The 22653-nt window shown below is 40.0% G+C and overlaps 1 protein-coding gene and 1 long non-coding RNA gene across 2 annotated transcripts; both read right to left on the reverse strand.

The window, feature by feature from the left end:
• Window positions 1-446: 446 nt before the first annotated feature.
• Window positions 447-5139, reverse strand: apela (apelin receptor early endogenous ligand). The gene is made up of 3 exons (XM_037765340.1): window positions 4799-5139; window positions 1235-1325; window positions 447-905 (listed from the first exon to the last, which is right to left on the reverse strand). Exons 1-2 carry the CDS (start codon window positions 4880-4882, stop codon window positions 1236-1238), a joined length of 174 nt encoding a protein of 57 aa, XP_037621268.1. The 5' UTR covers window positions 4883-5139; the 3' UTR covers window positions 447-905; window position 1235.
• Window positions 5140-16567: 11428 nt separating this feature from the next.
• On the reverse strand, window positions 16568-21083 carry LOC119485627. The gene is made up of 3 exons (XR_005206315.1): window positions 20871-21083; window positions 20646-20775; window positions 16568-16961 (listed from the first exon to the last, which is right to left on the reverse strand). It is a non-coding gene; the product is annotated as an uncharacterized LOC119485627 (long non-coding RNA).
• Window positions 21084-22653: the final 1570 nt, after the last annotated feature.

The following is a 22653-nucleotide window of genomic DNA, read 5'->3' on the forward strand; positions in this document are numbered from 1 at the left end:
GTAAGAGCTAAAAGAGAAGAGCCCAAACAATAGAGTGTCAACAGTAGCCGGTTTGAACGTCTTTTCCCGCCCTCACCTTTTCTGTGTTAAATTTCAACAGTCACGGGAATCTGCGTTAACGAAATATCGGGGTCATCATCCGAGCCCTCTGTGTTTGCTCCCATTGTGATTTCTTTATGCTTCGGCGTCCGTAACTCCACAGGGAGCGCCTGCGTTTACGACTCCTTTCCCATGTGGCTTCTCCTGTGAGTGCTGCAGGTATCAGTAGCCATGTTTGATCTCAGGCTTTTAGGTTACACATTTACAGATATATTGTTTTACTCTGTCCTTCCTAAAAGCATCCCAAATTTAAATGGAGTCTGGTTTAAAGCCTGGATTTACCATCAATCCTCAAAGTTGCCACATTTATTTGGACCCGTTGTGAAGTAAAAAACAAAACACTACACTGATAAATTTTTTTTTATTAAAAAGTTTAAAATGTAATTCAATAAACATTTGAAGTGCATACATGCATTATAAACACTTTGTAGGAATACTGTGAGGATTCATCGTAGCTGCAGTCACTAAGATGATTCCAGCTCTTTGGTCCGTAGCTTTTAAAGTTGAGTGTTGAATATACTTGATGATGTAGCTCCTTCTCCATTTTTTCTCGTTCAGTATTAGCTTTAGAGGACGAAGAGGGCTTGCAGCTGGGATCTGTGTCCACCAGGATGCCAAAACATTGCATGGTTTCTATTTTGATGGGAATGGAGACAGTTTCTTGTAGCTCTCTTGCAGTCTTTAGTTAGCATGTTCATGGTGTCTCCTCCACTTTTACAATCTATCCACGGTGTTTGGGCCGCACTCTGCAGTTGCTTCATATTCACATTTCTCTCCTCAGGTCACCCTCATTCTTGTGCTTCAACCTGTAATGGAAAAACACAAATTAGTGCCTTGCTAAAGAGTTCAGGGTAAGACAAAAACAGCTTTAAGTAACTGTACAGGAGTCCTAAAATCTCCCCCCTCTCTCCACCCAAACACTCCTCATGGCACTAAAGCCTTCCTCTTCATCGTTAGTGAGATTTATGTCTCCCCTCTGCACTCCTGTTCTGCGTGAATACACACCTCTGCCACTAATCACACGCACACCTCCTTAACTGCCACCTGCCGGTTCCTTCCAACTTTGTTTTGTTCCAGATATCACACAGCTCGGCTCATAACCTTATTTTTTTTAACTCTGAAACACATGTCTTACCTTAGGGGAAGGGTACTCTGGAGTGGAGAGGCAGGCAGCGTCTGTGTGGGCAGTGATGCCTGTGGTATCTTCTCCGTAGGTTCAGGAAATCTGAAAGAAAAAGAGGATAAACTGGATAAGCTGATTGTTTTATAACAGAGATAACATTTGTATAGCATACAATATTATGTAAGTTAAGACTGCTGGCATGAATTAACTGCTTATCAGATTTGATTTCAGGTGTAAAAGTCCTTTTTAAACTGGATTTATGTCTGCAGGTGGACCCCGGCATATAGATAGATAGATAGATAGTAACTTTATTGATCCCGAGGGAAATTCAAGTTTCCAGAATCACAGTTCCATAGTGCAAAACATGTTAGTAAAAAGGCAGTAAAAAAGTTAGTAGTGCAAAGTACAAAAAAATATACCAGATATAAAAATACAAGGAGATGAAGAAAACTTAAAACTGAATATTGTGCAAGGTAACAACTGTGATACAGGACTATTAAAAAAGTAAATATAGTGCAGAAGAGACTGTAAAAACAAAATATAGTGCAGTATAACTCCAGTAGCCTAGTCTACTGTATGCATTATTATCACCTGACAGATTTAATTAATCCCAAATGGAGGAAAATAACTATTTAGCACCAAAACACCTCCTACAGTCGATATATTTTCTAAGTAAGTATATTTTTTTAAAGCCTAATTATGTCCTAACTTTATCCTCTGTCGACCAATAGATAAGCCCATTATTGTTTGACCCCCTTTCTAATAAACTAGGACGCACAGACCTAACACATGATTATTTTTAAACCTCCCCTAATAAATCCACTTTGACTCCTCCTGTGGTTCACAGACTGATCAGCCAAGCCCAGGAAGAGATAAACAGCCAGATGACTTTATGACTCCCTCCTCTTCCTCCTCTTCCTCCCCCTCCTCCCCATGCCTGAAGGGAGTCTTCTTCTTTACACTTGGCACTGCTACTCCATGTCATGTTAATAGAGCTCTTGGTATTTGCATGGCGTTTTAACACCGTGCTTAACAAAAGCTCGACGGAGCGCCTTCCAGCCGGACAAAGAGACTCTACTGGGGTCGCTGCTGTGAGATGATCCCCCTCCGGCGCTCCTCTTCATCCTCTCCATCATCATCACATGAACCGCATCACGACCGCAACCCTCTCTGTGTTTAACTACTGTATCCCTCCGCCAAAGATAACCACCACCTGTTACATCAGGCAGGAGCAGTCTGCTGTTACAGTTAGCAAAATATTAAACTGTTGATCCTTTAACCTCCTGGGAACTGAGTAAAAAAAGAGTCTTCCAGTTGCTTTTTTGTGTGATTTCTTTCCTATTTAGGGTTAAAAGATTAAAAGAAAATCTTAACAATTTAGGCTTTTTTTAAACTTTATTTTTTATTTTACAGCATGTCCACTGTATAGTGGACCACAGGACCATTTAGCAAAAAAAAAATATCTTTTTATCCTTTAACCTCCTTGGAACTGAGTAAAAAAAGTCTTCCAATTACTTTTTTTGTGTGATTTCCTTCCTATTTAGGGTTAAAAGAAAATCTTACAATTTAGGCTTTTTTTAAACTTTATTTTTTATTTTACAGCATGAACCACTGTAGTGGACCACAGGACCATTTAGCAAAAAAAAAAATATCTTTTGATCCTTTAACCTCCTGGGAACTGAGTAAAAAAAGAGTCTTCCAATTACTTTTTTTTGTGATTTCCTTTCTATTTAAGGTTAAAAGATTAAAAGAAAATCTTAACAATTTAGGCTTTTTAAACTTTATTTTTTATTTTACAGCATGTCCACTGTATAGTGGACCACAGGACTATTTTTTCAGTGTAAAAAAAGATTAAAAAATGAACAGATTATGGCTTTAGAGTGATATTAAACCAAGAATACGTTCAACATTCAACTTTTTATGTTTTTTTATTTTTTTCCCACTCACAATGTTGTTTGGTTACGATTGCCCAGAAGTCTTTATAGATATTTAAATAAATGTCCTCTTCACAAACAGTAACCATACACTTCCACGCAACACACACACACACTTATCTTTTTTGATATATTTACTGTATTGTTATTGTTGTTATTATATATATCTTGTCCTAATTGTTTTGTTATCACTAATTGTAGTCATAATATTTCTTTATATTAATCTTGTCTCTAGGTGGAGGCTTCAGATAAGCTCAGTGGATTTTTTTGCCTATTCCTGCACTGTATATTATTCTTTTCTTTTTTTTTTGTTATGTTGTATAGTCTTGAATTGTGCAAAACAAATAAACTAAAAAACTAAAAAACTTGATTAAAAAAAAAACACATGCCATATCACTGGAAAGCCCATGATGTCCTCTTTACAATACACCAGAGGTTAATAGAGTAGGTCAAAGGAGTAAAAGGATATGCATGTGGACAAAATGTCCACTACAGAGGACACATGTCAATGGGCTGGGTCTCAGGAGGATATATAGGGAGTTTGGTTGGTTTTGGTTGAGAAAATATAAAATAATCATCATTAAAAACCACCACAAGTTAGTTACACTAGTGCTGCATTCATGGCATGCTGGTAAAATGGTAAGAGCAGGGGAAAACCCTTTTGTTAAACGCATTCATTCAAGGTAATTAACACATTATAGTCATGTTTTCACCCCAGATGAATGGAAATTAAGTCCAAAGTAGTAATTTTATCGTGTTACATAGTTAAATATTACATATCAGCTCTTTTGCTGTTCTGTTGTTGGCAATTTCGTAGTGCCACTTTTCATGGTAACGGTTTTTCCAACTATTTTTCGTATTAACGGACTGTAAGACAGCTCATGAACGCACCATATATTAAGTGATTAATTGACGGGGCGTTTAAAGTTAATTGTATCTCGGTTATATCATTACCACAGCCAAAAAAACAAAGACTTAATAAGTTTATTTATTTATTTTTTAAGTTTGTAGTCAGTTAATGTGTAATATTTTTAAAGGTTGCAAAAAGACAGTTGCATTTTTCATAGGAAAAACCAGTTACAGTAACAAAGAGAATATAATTTATTTATTCTTCCCTGCATGTGGTCACATCATGAATTGCCTAGGCTATTGATTTTGATGTGCCTCATATATGGAAACACAAGCAAGAATTGCTAGATATATAAAATATTATTTTTCTTTAGTACTAATTACCAAGTCAGTTTACATTTTTCAAAGCAAAGCATGACATTTCTGCTTTCTGTTTTTTAAAGTGAGATTATAGTTTTCATTTCACACTTATTAAATAGTTGTATACTTGCTTTCTGAAACTAATATATACTGTATGTATGTCAAACAGAGATATTTTTCCAGTATTCCTTTGAAATTTAAGAATATTTGTCGATTTTTTTGCAGGTCTTTTTCACCAGCGAGAGTTAAGCTAGTTAACTTTGCTAGAAAGAAGCCTAAACACTGTTTCTATGGTTACCTGCAGTTTAATGTATAGGCCTACACTGCCCAGTGATTTATAACAGCTCTTTGACCTGCTGGGGCTATGTTTGAACTGTGACCCCAAGGACACCTGCAGGACCAGTCTGAACACCTGGACAGTAAAAGTTTTGGGATGCTTACCTGGTCTGGCGGAGGAGACTTGTGTTACCACGGCTACCAGCAGCAGGAGCACGTAGAGCAGGTTGAAGATCCTCATGGCTGTGCAGCAGATATCTTCTTCTTCAAGAGGTGAGTTAATGACACACAAGTCTGGAGAGTCTTGATGACTCTGAGCTGGTCTGATGATGCTCAGTGTGATGGTTCTTCTCCTTCTTCTCTCTGCTTCTCTGTTTAGGTCCTGAAGGGCCCACCACGGGAGGATCCAGCAACCCAGAAGAAGGACCTCTCTTCTCTCAGGATAAAACAAGTATGTCCCTGATGAGGAATGCCTGTGTCCAAAGTGTCTGTGTGTCCAGTGAGAGTGTGATTGTCTCTATATCTGAGAGGCAAAGTGACAAAGGTGCTTCTCCCCCCACCTCCTTTATACAGCCTTTTTAGAGGGAGGCGGGAGTATTGGGGTGGGGGTGTAGCTCCCACAGCCGCCCCCACCTCATCCCCTGACACACACACACACACACACACACACACTTAAGCATTGCACATATTGACCCCACATGTAGAGGGTAATTCAAATGACAGGAAGCCCCCTCCTTATACCCTCCAACTGCCCCCTTGAACACACGCTACTCCTGCATGCAAGTTGTGCATACATGGATGTGTGTGTGTACGTGTGCATCTGATTGTAATATTTAAGGAAGCAGGCATTGTTGATTTATCACTTATAACATCAAAGATTTAAAGAGCTGTTGAAAGTAGCAGGCTCTTTAAGACCGAGAGGAGAGCCAGATCCCTCCACCCTCCTTCCGTTGTCCCCTACCCCCGCACTGAGCTGAGGACATACACACACACACACACACACACACACACACACACATCTGGGGCTTTTGGGTGGTGGTGGGGTGGTATTGGTGGTGGGGTGGAGGGGGGGTGTTTGCACAGAGCATTTTGGGGCCGGGGTCCTGATTGAATGAATGATGCACTGGACTAACAATACTCGAAGAAGTCTGTCTGACTGTCTGTCTGTCGGGGATGCCATCTACTGTCTGTGTCTGTCTGCGTGAATGTCTATGTGGGGAGGGTGTGTTTGTAGTTGAATGGATAAAACTGTATCTTCTGTATTTTTCTTAAAAAGCAAGTCATTAGTGTGACTGTTTTTTGAGAATTCTGTTTTGTAGGGAAGTCTCGTCTGTAAAGACTTCAAATTTTATAAAACGGTCACTATATCCTGACAGTAGTGTATGAGACCCGTAATCTGAAAAAAATCATGTGCCTCCGGTGTCCTCCGGTGCTCCTAACGGCATCTGCAAGATTTCACATACCGGAGGAAAACAACCAATCAGAGCTGATCTGAGCAGCTGTCAGTCACTCTCAAACTCCGATCAAACGGTCAAACTAGCGCTGATTAAATATGAATCAATATTTTGTTACTGTAATGCCTATTTCTCTCCTCAAATGTTTTCAGAAACATCTTGTAGTGTACTGTTTAGCTGTAAAATGAGAAAGTTTGTGACCTGGCAGCCATGTTGAGAACAGTTGAAGAAATACCAAGCCCCGCCCACCAGCCGGAGCAAACTTTCTCATTTTACAGCTAAACAGTACACTACAAGATGTTTCTGAAAACATTTGAGGCGAGAAATAGGCATTACAGTAACGGCATATTGATGATGACCCCTGAAATGACCTGTGATTGGCCCAAGTCTCCTGTCACGGGCTAGATTTTTTAAAGCCTGAAAACAGAGCCATGAGGAGGAGCAGAAGTCTAGTTTTCTCTCAGAGCACTTGAATTACAAGATGCTGAAAGGGAATTTTTGCCCAATGATGCTAAAAACATTCGGCCTACTGCAGGTTTAAAACTGTTATGTTCAATTTGCACTCAAGTTCTTAAAATGAGAAAACACTCAGTACTTTTAATTTGCCAAGTATTTAATTCACACAGTAGTTTACAAAAATAGGCTTTACCATGTGGTTATTTCATATAGACTATTTATTTATTGAAAAACTTGTTTGTATTTCTTAAAGTAAAGTATGAAAAAGGTATTGAAAGGTACAAAAGCTCTGCATCTGCACTAGCATTGAAATATTCAAACAACACCCAGCCCTGCTTCTCATGCAGGTTATCAGTTGGAGGTCTACCAGGGGTTTTCTTGCAGCAGGTAAACCAGGTCACTTGGCATTAGCTCTGCGGTGACTTTTGCAGCGTGTGGGGACTCATTAGCGTGTCTGCTTACGGCCGTCTCTGTGGACTGAGACTCTCCATTCAGCACCCCAGCTAATGAATTAACACATTAAGATGAAATGTCAGCCATTACATGTGAATGAGGATTAGAGAAGCAGCAGGACACTAATGGACCGGGGGCTCCAAACAGTCACAGAGACTTTGAACAAGCATCTGAACCATCAGCTCTCTTTAGCCCTCAAAAATAGACAAAAGAGGCCAAAAAGAGTCAGAGTTCGTGGGGATTTTTTTTAGTGCTGGTATGTCTTTTGGCATGCTACCTTTATTGTTTTATGGTGTTTGCAAAAATGTTGTTGAAATGACCGGGATTCCTCATGGATTTGGTACAAACGTACAAACACACACACTCGCGTACACACACTGCTGCAAACACTCAGCCGAGGTATGTAGTTCGTTTCTGTGGCAAGCTGCACTTTGCATATCATTGTCTTTTAAAAAACTTTTATTTTCCTTATTTGAATATGCTAATTTCATCTCAATTGTCATTCAGAGCCAGCTGGTATCCACTACATCCAACTGCTGCCAGATCTCAGTTTCTCTCAGTTTCTTTCTGTCTGCTCTTCAAAACAGAAACAAGTGAATCGTACCAAATTCTCCCCACCAGGTTTTCTGTGTGACTGAGTAGAGCGTGTTGTAATATTTGCTCTTCCTAGGGATTATACGTCTTTACAGGGATTACCCAGCCTGCTCAAACACTCCCCTACGAGAGAGGCATGCAAACACACACACACACACACACACACACACACACACACACACACACACACACAGAGGGTAACCTCCAATTAAACTGCTTCAGTACCTTGGCACTACATAGATGAACATCGCTCCACTGTTAAAGGTTATTCTTTGGTGTGTGATAATTAGTGTTTGGCGCTGAACCTCAGTACAGACTAAAATGTTTCCACCAAAATTGAGTCCAAGGTGACTTCTACAGATGTGTTGTTTTGTCCCATCAACAAATATTCAGTTCATAATGATGTAAAAGAGAGAAAAGCAGCAAATCCTTGCATTGGAGAAGCTTCATAGATGGTTAATCAAGTACAACTATTGTGGGATTGATTTTCTGTGGATTGACTAATCTATTAATTGACTAATAGTGATCAGCTCTCTTCTTTGGTACAAACTAAAATGTGTCCGTGGCATTGAGTATCGAAAACTGAAGTACTGAAAGTTGGCATCACAGACTGTATATAAAGATGGACGACATGACAGCTCCCAAAAAGTGAAGCCAAAACATCTGGATCGCCCCCTGGTGGCTGGCTGCAGTATAGGTCATAAAGTCTGTCTCTTCCATGTTAGTGGACGGGAATTAGAAAGTCAAAGTATTTTTTTTCCCTTTCTTTTAGGTAGTTCTTATCTTATTATTATTTGATGCTATAAAAAGGGGGTGAGTAGGGAGGTGACAGTGAGGACATTTTCCCACCGCTTAATAAACTTGTGACAATACTAGTGTTGCTGATTACAAGGGACATTTTACAAGAAAAGATGATGATCAATATATGTAGAGCGCTTACTTTGATCTTTAACGTCAGGTGTTTGTTTGTCTGGCCTCTCCGGTAGAGCTTTCGCCGCAAGGCCGCAGGTTTCCACCCGGCGCTCTTCCGCTGTGCACACCGGCTGTGACTGCTCCGTCCTCCCCACGCCGATTGCCTCATTAACGTTGTGGTTCTCTTACAGCCTTGGATTTAAATCTGAAATATTGCCAATGGGTGCTTTCACTTTTCGCTTCGACACCAAATCCTCCGCCATCGTCTTGCCTGTCAACTCTCTCTCGTCCCGTGTGTGAAATCTGACTCCTGCTACTCTGAGCTGAGACTCCATACAGAGCAGATGCATTCACTTTCAGTTTGTAGTGTCTGTCGTCTCTCTCTCTCTCTCTCTCTCTCTCTCTCTCTCTCTCTCTGTCTCTCTGTCTCTCTCTCTATCTATCTATCCCAACAGCCGGTTCTGCTCCAGGTTTCTTCCCACTAATCGGGGAGTTTTTCCTGGCCACAGCGCGCTTGGTGGATCTTGTTGGGTCTCTAAACTATGGTGTACGGTCTAAGACCTGCTCTATATATAAAGCGTCTTGAGATAACTTCTGTTGTGATTTGTCGCTATACAAAAATAAATTGAATTGAATTGAATTGAATTGAATTGTCGTCCGACTATATAGTGATAACACGGCGCTGGCACGCGAAAATGAACTAAATGTGTTTTATTTCTGTAAAAAAAACGTGGGTACATAATGTAATTGGTGTCTGCCAGACCACCGTGTAACACCGGTAACACCAGCTACCACGGCAAGATCATTGAAAGAAGAGCAAAGAACGGCACTAAAGGCTTTTCTCGATGGAAAAGATGTTTTCGCTCCTCTTCCGACTGGCTTCGGCAAGAGTTTGATTGACAGATGGTTCATCCAAGTAATTTTGAAAGTGCCTTCCCTTTCCCAAACAGCTTCCAGTGAGGGCTTCTCAGATGGTTCTGTGTAACAAACCATCTGGCGGGTCAGGTTAGGAATCTGCTGCATGTATGGAAACAATTCAAAATGTACTTTGATGATCACACAGTTAAATGTCAGTGTGCTACAAGTGGAATAGTGTGCATTATCCCATTTTCTTTTGCAGGTTTGGTCATTGGAAGAATGTGTAAATCGGAAAGAGTTGGACAGTTAGACTGCAGCACTGCTGTTATTGCTTCTGTTATAGTAGTCTTCCTAGTAGCTGTGATCTTTACGACTACAGAGGAAGCTTCAGCCTCTCCTCCCCTCCTCAATTTTCACTTTCTTCTTCCTCTCCCATCATCTCCTGACCAGGACACACAGATAAAGAGCTTCCTCTCTGATAAAACTTGTTGAGAGGAACAGTGCCTCATAAAATGACTGTTTATTGCATTGTACACAGGTACGCCTAACATGGACAAACAGTCATATACAAACAGATAGTTAACACATTAAAGAAAGAAAACACTGTAAAATGTCTTAGTCAGGTGTTGCTCCACCAGAAGCCTCCAGATCAGCTTTAGTCCTCCTTGGCAGAGTCTTTTTAACGCTCCTGAACTTCTTAATTCTTATGTTCTTCTTAAAGATATTCCCTCATTTGGTGATTTGATGACGGTGAAGGAGAGTGCTGTCCAATACTGATCCAAAATCCCCATAGGTGTTCAGTTGGATTAAAATCAGGGTTGGGCAATATGACGATATATACCTTGAGACAATATCAATTTGGCACCACAGAACAATACTGTGGCAGCTCCCTTTAATTTTTTCATCAATGTGATGAATTAACTTGATTGGTCAGGTATTACATTTAGTTCATTAACCAAAAACAGACATACCAGTGTAGACATTCTTAAACAGCATCTCAAAGGATTTTTTGTGAAATTATCAAGACACACAATCACAATATATATTGATTTTAGAATGGCAACTGTTTGTTGATCAACAAAAAATATCTGAAACGAATTGAGTTACTTCTCAAGCAAAGATGCCAAACATTTGCTGGTTTCAGCTTTTTGAATGTAAAGATTTTCTGCACTGCTTTGTATTGTGTGATAGTGAACTGAATATCATTGCTTTTTAGGCTGCTGGTCTGACAAAAAGTTCTTTGCATAGAGCCGGGTTTCCACCAAAAGTTCCGGGGACTTTTAGTCTGTGGAACTACTTTTCAAGGAACTAAAAGTTCCTTCAGCCTTCACATCATTTGTATACATATTAGACCCTGTGTGCCTAGTATGGAAGCATTTGCATTTCTATATTTAGTTTTTTCCTTTAATTTGTCACTTGTTTTAAAGGAAAGTTTGTGATTCTTTCTTGAAAGTTTGTCGCTGTTTGTAGTGATGTTAGTTTTTGTGAGTACATTATCATAACCGATTGAACCGTTTGTACTGATGTACACTCCTCCAAGTGGATACAGAGGAGAGTGTAGGTGAAAGAATGAGTTGTAGGGATGTTATGTGCCGTGATGTCTAAATTTTTTGGGGTGTAGTCCTATGCGGGTGTGTGTGTGTGGGTGTGCGTGTGTATGTGTACGAGTGTTGATTGTGATCTGATGGGTCAGTTCGTTGTCCATCGTTAGAGTGATAGTGGCTCTGTTGTCATGCCATAAAGGTCGTCAGTGCTAATGAGAGCCGCCGCCAGCCAGACCTTAATTACTCTTAAGACCCTTTATCTCAGATTGCCCAATACAGACCCCAATGGATGCATATACACATGAACAGCAGTGAACACCCAATACACACACTAACAGTAGGGAACATCAGGACACATCTCACAAATGAGCCGGGCGTTTTTTTTCTTCTTCTCCTCCTGCACTCTGTGAAGAAAAAGATAGGATCTCACGACGGTTGATTAACTTGGTCTTTATTCTGGAGCGCCTCCTCCCTTCAGTGTCGGCATCTAGACGGCTGACTGTAGAGGAGTGACGGAGGGCTCAGGGGTCAAGGGGCAAACTCAACAGGGAGCAGCCTCTAACCCCCCAGGATGTCACCCCAATAGGTCTTCAGGGGCCAAAAGTCACTTGGTTTGTTAAATCCTAACCCAGACACAGCGGCTTCACAACTTCTTTGACACACAAACCCAGTGTCCATGCTGTGGTTTGGTTTTTAAAGTGCATTCTTGTTTTCCGGCCATACACACCAGTAGATACAAACACACAAAGGACATAGAGAAAAGGATCAAGTTTTTGCTTAAATTGTGCTTTTTCTCAATTAACTTATCTGTCAGGGTCATTTTCAGTGGAATTTAAAGTTACTTTCTCGAAGAACTGCATTTCGTTGTCTTTGGCGGCACCTATAGCAGGTGTGTTTTTGGATCTCATTTCCATAGACTGTAAGTGGACGTAGTCACCGTGACGTCACCCAATGGTTTGTGGACTGCTGTTTTGAAGCCTCGAGTTTGACATTTTGGCCGTCGCCATCTCGGTATTTGACCATTACCATGTTGTTTTTTCACAACCGAACGCTGAATACCAAAAGATGACCAAAGAGGTTATAATTAACTTTCATGAAAAACTGAAGAATTGAAAACACACTGTGAAAGGGTTAAAGTTGTTAGACGAAAACATGGACAACTCAACTCCCAGACCGGACAACAACATGGTAGCGACCTTTGTATCAGCAGTATTTTTCAAGGGAAGAATTTCCCAAAACCACGGGCTCTGTGTTGTCTGTAAAGCTCTTGACCACAAAATACCTGTCGAAAGTGAGAAAAACTCAGATCAGCTAGACTTCTAAGCTTAGCTTGTAAACACAACTGATCACTAAGTGCAGTGAGTGCGTTACTGAGGACGATTTTAAAGATTCACCCAAATTTTTAATTCAATGAAGACGGACAAAAACTTGATTTTTGCATCTCCTACACAATGTGTAACAACAATGTCAACAATGTCAGTTTTATCAGTGTCAATGTGGCTATTAGAGAAATAAAATATCATCTTCTAAAATGTTAATACATAACAGTGATCAAACATTGACCTTTTCCACTTTTGTATAAGATGCTACTGATTGGCTTAGAAGTTTATTGTTGCCTTATTATTGGAATAACTCAACATTATGTGCTATAATGACATTATATAATTAAAAAAAAACAAATGAAATGGGAAGTTTCTGTTCATTTTGAGTCATTTGGGAGAAATCCACATTGGAAGCCCTGATCAAGATAGATATCTCTGACTTTTACTTTATGGTTTCTGTCCAGCTTGCTTGGTGATCACTCTCTGCTTTCTGTTAAATGGCCGTGACGTCTTTACTTCAAAGACACCTTCTTCTGAAAGATAACAGACATACTGTATACATTATGCAGCATTAGAAAAGCTGACATTTGTCTGTGTGTATCTGACAGCAGAGGAGGAGTGTGTACCTGGATGTGCTGCTTCTGGTTCGATGCAGACTGAGGCCAAGCCGAAGAGTGAGAAGATGGCGAAGGCAACGATGATGAAGGTCAGCTCAAAGCCAGAAAATGGCAGGTCCATCTACACAACTAGCCAACACAAAGCACGTCATTACGTAACATCTTCACATTACGATGCATGACAGAAACTGACAAATCATCTTCGGTGATCTCTCTGTGTTATTTTTCTTCCAATAATAGGCTTACAAGAGATGAAGTAGGACAACTTCTAACATTTTTTATATTTAAAAGTAGGAGTTCACACTCAACATAATGTGTCATATGATCCTTTACTATGCACATTTACATGTGCATATACAGTTAACACGAGTTCAGCCATGCTTGAATGTACAGTAATAGATTTTTAGTGTTTATCTGTACTTAAAATATGGGGAAAATTTCTATCTTCACTGAACCATGATCTTTGTCTTGCCCTAATTAAAAAAGCTCAATACTTATTGCAAACAGTGACTATGAGGTTTCCAATGAGCATAAACGTGATTTAAATTCAGGTTGATCACAGCCCCCTTTTGAAGTGTTTACATTATAATCCAAACAATGTAAAGTGGTCGTGCACATCCAAAACCGTAGTAGGCCGGTGCTGGAATAATGAAAGATAGCAATAAAAAATGTAAAAGAAGGTAGTTGTGAGATGTGCCAATAAATTGCACTTAAAAGGAGCTACAGTGTGCGGACATTAGAATACAGCATCAGGGCTATATGATATGAAACTAAATGTTAATGCTAATAATAAATATTACTCGATGAATAAGCAGAACTACACAAAACAGATTTCTCTCTGAAGAATATTTTGACTTTTTCTGGTCCTTTGTGAGAACACAAAACTTGTTCTGGATCTTTTTATGCACTACACCAGTTTCATGTTTGCATGTGTGGACAAACTTGTACTGCTTTACATGTATTATTATACTATTTGAACCACTTAACAAATCTGAGCTATGGTCAGCAAATCAGAGTTTTGGAGCCAGGCTAATATACATGTATGATGTGGATAAAATTAGGACTTGATTTGTCTGGAATTCATAGTGAAACTGCAGATTATTGTCATGTTAAATACACATTATCCACATACTAAAATAAATGTATTTGTCATCATAAACGCTTTGCATTACATACATAAAAATAAGTATTTTCATAGCAATACTGTTTACACACAGCTTGAGGTGCAGTAGCCTGTTGCTACCACCAGAGGGCCGTACAACCATGTAACTGTTCAGTCAGTCAGTTCATTGTTTATAATGAATCATGCTCCTCAGTGTACATACCAGAGGTGGGAGAAATTAATTAAAAACGATGTGGCATAAACAAAATAATAATAATAAAATTAAATTAGAAATTAGCTCACATTTTATAAAAAAACATTTGTTACATAAACCTATGCATATTCATTGATTTGTTCATTTCACATGCATTCAATTCAGAAATCAAAAGGTTTTTTTACTCTAATATATTTAGACTTTGTCTTTGTCTCTTCCGCGGTATGCTTTGCCGGGTGAGCTGCCAGCTAGAAGTAAAAAAACATTAGGCTATAATTGAATTACACCACAGTCGCAAGAACGTGAGTTTACACAAGAGGCTGTAAAGGTGGACGAGTTGGCGTGATGATGTTTTGTAATCTCATTTAGCCTCTTCATAGCAACCACCTTTGTTAAGACACTTAAAAGCTTCAAAATTCACGAGTGGGATATTTACTGATGTAGAGCAAAACGTTAAAATCTCTTAAGCTTGTGTTAACCACAGACCTTATTTCAGACATCTAAAAAAAGGCGTTAAAAAAAACCCATTGACTTCCAGACGAGGGAACCGGAAGTGCTAAAATGCTAACTCATTTCTGGGTTTTAGGACTCATTCCTGTGCCTCTCTATTCTTCATTGACAACTAAATCCATCCATCCATTATCTGTAACAATGGGCGAAAGCGGGGTCTTGCAAACATGTAAACTCCTCACAGAAGGGCCCCAAGCCGGATTTGAACCTGGCAGTGCTAACCACTGCACCCCTGCACCACCCTACAACAAAATCCAAATGTTATCATTTTTGGACTAGCCCCATCCATGATCGCTGGCTTGTGCGTTGGCCTCTGCTAGTCTGCTGCGTCCTAGTCAGTTGCCAGGTTTGCGTGCGTGGAACTAGAAAATGCAAATATTCAACAAATAAGTCAAGTCCTTTTGAGCTATTTGTCTCAAGTCTAAGTCAAGTCTCAAGTCATGAATACCAAGTCAAAGTCAAGTCGAGTCTTTTATCAGTGTTAGGTAAGCAAGTCTCAAGTCCTCAAATTTGCGACTCAAGTCAAGTCATGTGACTCGAGTCCCCCACCACTGGAACATACAGTGCTCTTTGTCGTGCTGGGTTTTATCAGTTTAATGTATTAAATGTACAGTGTGTAGGATTTGGCGACATCTAGCGGTATGGTTGTAGATTGCAACAAACTGAATACCCCAACACTCAAACCTCCCTTTCCAAGACTGCGGTAACGTGAGCCACCGTGTGCAAAACCGTGGTAACGTGGTTCGCTCCGCTCAGAGGCCATCCTTACCATAAACACGCAACTTTAGAAGCAACGGAAGTCAGACGGCGGCGGGCGGTACCACGGTTTTACACTCTACGGCTCACGTCACTGCAGTTTCACAAGCATGTTGGAGAACTACGGTGGCCTTCAGGTAACGTAAAAGTGTGAAAGGCTCTCGCTACAGTTAGTGTTAGGTTTGTCCGTTCTGGGCTACTGTAGAAACATGGCGGACTCTGTGAAGAGGACACGCTCCCTATGTAGAATTGAAGGGCTCATTGTAAGCTAACGAAAACACAACAATTCTTAGATTCAGGTGATTATACACTAATGAAAACATAGTTATGAATATTCTATTCTATTTGTGCTGATAGATGCGTAAAAGGTTACTCACTGTTCCTTTAAAACTCAAAATTTGTCCCTGTTCACAATAATATTAATTATTCCTGGTCTTGATGGAGCTTTATGGCAGAATCCTCTATTCATGTTTATTTTCAGCCTGAAACAGAGCAGTATCAGATGCTGTGTTTAAGAAGTTAAGAAATGGTATCATAGTTACCGTATATGATAATATAGTATCATAGTATGTTACTGGTGGAATTCAAAAAATCCCTTCGCTGTCAAACTTCAACCGTATTTTTACTTTCTTATGTGACAGTATGAATCCCTGCACAAACATTTCTCATGAACACATCCGATGAAAGAACTGCAGTAAAAGAAGGTCTAGAGCTTCATTGAAATTATAAAGAGGAATTAATTAATACATTAGCAGGTATAATTTACGTTGCACCATGCAGTTTTATATCATCACTGATATCATCACTGATATAAAAATAGACCTGCGATTCACACATTTTTCTTGCTGTTGTAGATCTGCTCATTCACACAAGCTCCACCCTTTGATCCCTGACAAGACGTCTCACTCCTGCAGAACAATTTGAGAGTTCACTCTGATCCTTCCAGCAGCTTTAGTTTCTGACCTAGATTTTGAAAATGCCTCTCCAGAGCTGCAGACTTCAATTAGAGATGACCTTTGCTTGAGGCATAGTCCTTGTTGAGCAAATCCAACAGCGAGATAAAACAAGAAAAAATAGGTATAGGATTTTGAGACTTACCAGTAGGAAGAATCTCAGCAGCTTCTTTCAGATCTGAAGATCAAAATAAAAGTACTGCTGTGTAGCTTCACATACATACTCTTAAAGAGGAAAGAAAGCAGGCTTGAGATACTGTCTTTGAACAGTTTGTTGAAGCAGGCGTTCTTTATTGATCTATGTATTGCAGTGTAACATTTAGGCCACTCCTTGGTGCTGCATCCTGCTGGAAGCCAGTAATACTGGATCCTACAACAATGTGCACACACATTAAGTGGTAAACAATTAGACTTTGCTCTGGTAACTGATAAAACACACACACACAAGACTGACACGTCATCATAAGCCACTGAACAGGAAGAACGAGACAGCTGTTGCTTTCTGAAGTTTTTCATTCTCAGTCATGAACCTCGTCAGACGATCAGCTCCTCACTCTGTGGTTGTGAGTTTGTCTCTGATGGATAGAAAATAATACAAGTGGTCACTTCTTTTAGTTTTCTACCTCAATATAAGATATTTTAATCACACTGAAAGAAGAAGAAAATTACTGATAACATGACTAGCACTTGTTTGTGCTGTTGTGCTGTTAGAATACAAATCTATGATATATTTAAAACAAATCATGTATTATGTATTAACCATCTATAAAATAATCATTATCGTACTTGAAATGCAGTGAAAAGCTCCAGTAAAAGAAGATTAAGCATCTTTAAGATTATTTTTTTATATGCATTATAGCCAGGGATGCACCGATTGCAAAATTATGGGCCGATACCAATGTTTAAAATAAAAAATTGGCCAATAGCCGATACCAATGTTTTGTTGTTGTTTATTTTGTTGTCATTTATTCCCCCTTTGGTGCCAGAAACAAAGATATCTTCATTATAAAAAAACATGTGAAATGTCTTCACTCTTAAAGTCAGTCAGCCCTTCAGTTATATCTTGAATGAGCACAAATTAAATCGTACAAATTAAGCCCAAAAACCCCATTAAGCTTGTATACAACCACCGACTCAGTGAGAGGAATTTATTTTTCAGTACTGTACATAGCCCAACAAAAACATTTTGTGAAACATAAATTAAATGTAATTAAATCAGCAGCTAACAACCTAACATTTAGCCGGCACATAATGAATGCAACACAATGCATAAACATTGACCACGGCCATCGGTGAATGTCATCTTATTTGCCAATAGGCCAATTGCAGTCAAAAAGGCAAAAATCGGCCGGTACCAATGTTCGGCCGATAAATCGGTGCATCCCTAATTATTACGATGTCTAAGCAATATCAGACACTACAACAAAGGAGTCCTTGAACTACCTCTTACTAGTTGTGCGGAGGAATACAAGTGCTCTGAAGTAAGACTCCAGATGACATTGAAGGACTCCAGAGACAAGACCATCAGCAATGCTGCACTACCCCTATTAACTGGGCGGAAATGGACACCATCCGACGCAGTGCAGCAAGCTACATCAGTCCCGAGACACAGAGACATTGAGGAATCAGCAGGGAAGAGGAGGCTTTGGCCTGGTGGCAAGCGAAACAACTTGGCTCAAGGCCACAACGTCAGAGCGAAGGAAATTGGTGGTCAAGGAGGTGCGCCGACAGGAGGAGATGGCAAGAAGTGGGATACTAAACAGAAGCAATGGATGCGGTGAAAACAGTGGGCTACCTCCGGGTCTGAGAAGTGAAGCCAATGCAGAAGTGCCTTAAACTTGTATTCTTTCTAGCAGCCAGCAGGGGGCGACTCCTCTGGTTGCAAAAGGAAGTCTGATTGTATAGAAGCCTATGAGAAAATGACCCTACTTCTCACTTGATTTGTTACCTCAGTAAACATTGTAAACATGAGTTTATGGTCTCAATTGCTAGTTTCAAGTCTTATTCAATACATCATGATGATTTAGTAAATGATGGTCCCATTTAGAGTCAAATAGACCATAAAGCAGGGTATGCTTTAGGGCGTGGCTACCTTGTGGTTGACAGGTTGCTACCACGCCGTTGTCCGTGTTTCCGTCTTACAACCTTATCCCTTTCACAGTGTGTTTTCTGTTCATGAAAGTTAATTATAACCTTTTTGGTAGCCTAGAAGTGTCCTATTCAGCGTGTGGTTGTATTTAGCTCCACCCTCTCGTGTCACATCTGGTTGCAAAAAAACAACATGGCGACAGCCAAAATGCCAAACTCGAGGCTTTAAAACAGCAGTCCACAAACCAATTGGTGACGTCACGGTGACTACGTCCACTTATTACTGTATATACAGTCTGTGGGTGGGAAGGCATTGAGAAGAGAAAGATCAGCTGGAGGAATCAAGCAAAATTAGCTTTATAATCAGAGCTACATATGACGTCCCTCCATCACCAAAGAGTCTCCATCAGGAGTTCGGTGAGGATCCAACCTGTGCTCTCTGCCCAACTCCAGCGACTCTCAAACAAATCATGACAGGGTGTAGGACCAGCCGCACACAAGGCCGCTACACCTGGCGGCTCAATCAGGTCCTCAAGAGCCTGGCATTAGCTCTTGAGAACAAGTGGGGGACGACCAACTCCCTGTCGCCGAGAGCAACCAATCCAACATTCATCCCAGAAGGACAGGAAAGGCCCAAACATCCTTCTACCAAGAAGCCAGAAACAGGACACCTTTGCATGGCCCGCGACTGGAAGATGCTGGTGGATGTCGGCCAGCAGTTAATCTTTCCACCTGAGATTGTATCCACAAATCTTAGGACGGATTTGATACTCTGGGCCCCTTCACTGAAGACTGCTTACATCATAGAGCTCACAGTCCCGTGGGGGTCGAGGAGACGTATGAGTGTAAGAAACTACGCTACGCAGAGCTGGAAGCAGAAGCAGAAGAGCGTGGCTGGAATACCAAAGTCTATCTGGTTGAAGTAGGAAGCTTCAGACTGCTGAAGGAGTTAGGAATCCACACACAGGCTTTGCGGCAGACCATCAAATCAACCTCAGAGGCGGTGGAGGGTGCCCACTTGAGCGACGTACATGAAACCTGCCTTGGCGGAGGTCTGCACTCTCCGAGTGCACTTCTAGTTCTACATATTTTAATTCTATACATGACTTATTTTATACATCACAGATTGTATGCGGTCTGCTCATGACTGTTCCCAAAATCTATAGGAATTAAATATATTGTATGTACAGTTTACAGACAGCATGGAATTATTAAGAGGACATCTGGACTAATAATAGAAGAGCAAAAAAATATATATATAGAGTATACTGTAAGTATCAGTAAGTTTTGGGGAAAGATGAAAGAGTACTTTGGTGTTCTGTTTTAATGGGTTTTAAGTCTTTTTTAAGTAAGAATATATCTGAGAAACAAGCCTCTGCCTCAGATTGATTTTGAATTAATTTCACTATAATCTTTGAGGCTGTAGTTTACAGTGTTGTAACTACATTGATGGATATTGAAGGACAGGGACAATGCATAGGCATTGTTACACTTAATTAAAGTGCAACCGATGCAACGTATATAGGACTTCTAAGCATAGCTAATTTGCAGACCTTGACTAATCGGTCGTTTTGGTCTTAGTCGACTAAGACTTCTTTAGTTGTTTTGTCATTTTTTATGCTTTTTTCATGCGGAATAATTTATTTTTAAGAAACTTATGAGCACATCTCTGGTAAACACAAGATTTAAAGTGGTGCTTTCGTGTGATTCTTTGAGGAGAAACTCAGCTTTACGATCTGTCGATTAAATCAACTAATCGATTAGTCGACAAAATGGTATGAGTGTTAGTTAACTAAGAATTTCTTTGGTTGAGGACAGCCCTTCTATACACTCCATTGCCAGTATCATTGGTATTATATTGCATAATCTTCTTCACCACATTTATATTAACGAAGGTAGTCATACAAACTACAGCCTTCAAAATGATCATAAAGTTGAATCAACACCTCTCTAAAACCGTTTCAACAAAAATGGAACATTATAAGTTTTAACTAGGTTAACCTAATCAACTGAAAACTGGGCATACATAGGTGTTTCTGTTTTTTTAACCCCTATTATCATCTAAATCCACTGATATTTTAAATGCAAAGTTTTGTAAGAGTTTAGCTTTCCGTATGGAGTAAATAACACTGGGACTAAATAGATGTGTGTGTGTGTGTTTGCAGTCGTACCATTTGAGCGTGCACATGCCTCGTTGAGCATCCCCGTGAGTGTGAAGAGGGCGAACACCAGGAGAGAGAACATGATCATCAACACCTCCAGCTCAGCAAATGGAGATGCCATCTACACCCGCTGCAGCCGCTGTGAACATTCCATCTGTAAGATCAACTGTTTTCCCTCAAAGGTGACATTCCCTCCTGCTACACACTGAATCAAAATTAGGATTAAACTCTTACCCAAAGTGCGTTACTGGAGCGTTTAGAGGTTGACCATCACAGAGCAGCTTCATGACACATGACACACACACACCCTCTCTCTCTCTTTGTCACACACTTGCAAGAGCTGTGAAGAGCAGACTAACACATCCCCTCTCAGGTTCAAGTGAGATCATATTAACCCTAATTATTGATGGGCCTTTTGCCTGTGTGTGTCAGTGTGTGTGTTTAACAGTAGATACGCCCCATGTAAAATGTATGATTGTATTGATTTTTATGATTTGTGATTGGTCTCAAGTGGAGTTTTTGCTTTAGGTGATAAGAGTGGGAGGTCTTTGTGGTTTAGAGCATTTGTGGCCACTTTCAAACTTTCTGTCTCATTTCCTGTGGAAGATAAGGTGAAGTACAGGGAACCTTTTGATGTGGTAGCTTTTCTGTTGCAATGGAACAAATCCATTTGTCTTCAGAAAGCCCCTACTCATCTTCTCAACAACATACATACTATAGATGTATGTTAATAAGAAATGAAACTTTACGTGTCGTTTTTTTTAACTCAGAAACCACAAACAGTGTGTTTTCACTTCCCCATTTCCATTGTTAACGTTATTGCAGAGTGTGTGTGTGCATGTATGTGTGTGTGTGTGTGTGTGTGAAAGGATGTGGGTGGGCATATATATCTGAAACAGATATTTGAGCATATCTCCTCTCAGCAGTGTTTATTGAAAACAGGGCCGCTCTGCTGCTGCTAACAATGTTTGCTAGGCAAATATTCAGGCGGATCAGAAAATAAAGGTGTAATGAAATTATATATTAGAGAAGTGAAAGTCATTTAACATGTATGAATGAACAAGTACAGTTCATGTCAGATTGCCTGTGGTGGTATTTTCAGTGAACCCAGCAGTCTAAGTGAAAAACAGCTGGACAGAGTAGAGACAGGAGGTCAGTTTAAGTGGAACATATCATGAAAAACTCACTTTTTCAGTGCATATGCACATACATTTGGGTAGCTGGAGCTGGAGTGTTTTTTTGTGGGTTGCCTAGATCAGAAAACATGTGATTCAATAAGCCATTCAGATTTGGCTCCCCTTCCTATGTCACATGCAGGCTCATTACAATGCAACGCCCGCAGCTTGAGAACTACCTTTGTAAAGGTGCACCGTATTTTCCCCACAAGCCAATCAGAGCAGACTGGTCTTTTTTTGGGAGGGGGACTTAAAGAGACAGGAGCTGCTGTAAAACGGAGCGTTTTAGACAGAGGGTGAATACAGGTATATTTAGACAGACCGTATGAGAAGAATAGTGTGTTTTTTTAAGCATTAAAGCATGTAAACAAGTTCTAGTAGAAACCCAAAATACAAGTATGCACCTGGAAATGAGCATGATATGTCCCCTTTAAGTTCAGTTCAACTGATTTTTCATTTTAAAACAAGGTGGAAGTCCTAAAGCCTACAAAGAGATGGTTTTAAAGTCAAAAATGTCTTCCACACCAACCTCATCCACGCCATTTTTGTGGCAACTTTTCTCTCTACATCTCTCTGGCTCTGGTACTAGAAGATGACCTCTCCATTCTTAATCCCGCCTCTTATTGGCTTAGCTGTTTTTCTTATTCACTGTCAATGAGCAACACCTAACCTATATGAATCACTGAAAGAAATCGTGGGGGCCTTGGGTGAAATGTATTTGTAAAAGTGATTCCGTTTTAACAAAGAAGTAATACTAATAATAAGAGTAAAGGGACGAAAACTACAAAATCTGGTTTAAAATTTCAGGAATACATTAGTTTTTGTAATTTATTAAAATCATC

The sequence above is a fragment of the Sebastes umbrosus genome, chromosome 3 (assembly GCF_015220745.1).
Source record: "Sebastes umbrosus isolate fSebUmb1 chromosome 3, fSebUmb1.pri, whole genome shotgun sequence".
Taxonomy (NCBI): Eukaryota; Metazoa; Chordata; class Actinopteri; order Perciformes; family Sebastidae; genus Sebastes; species Sebastes umbrosus.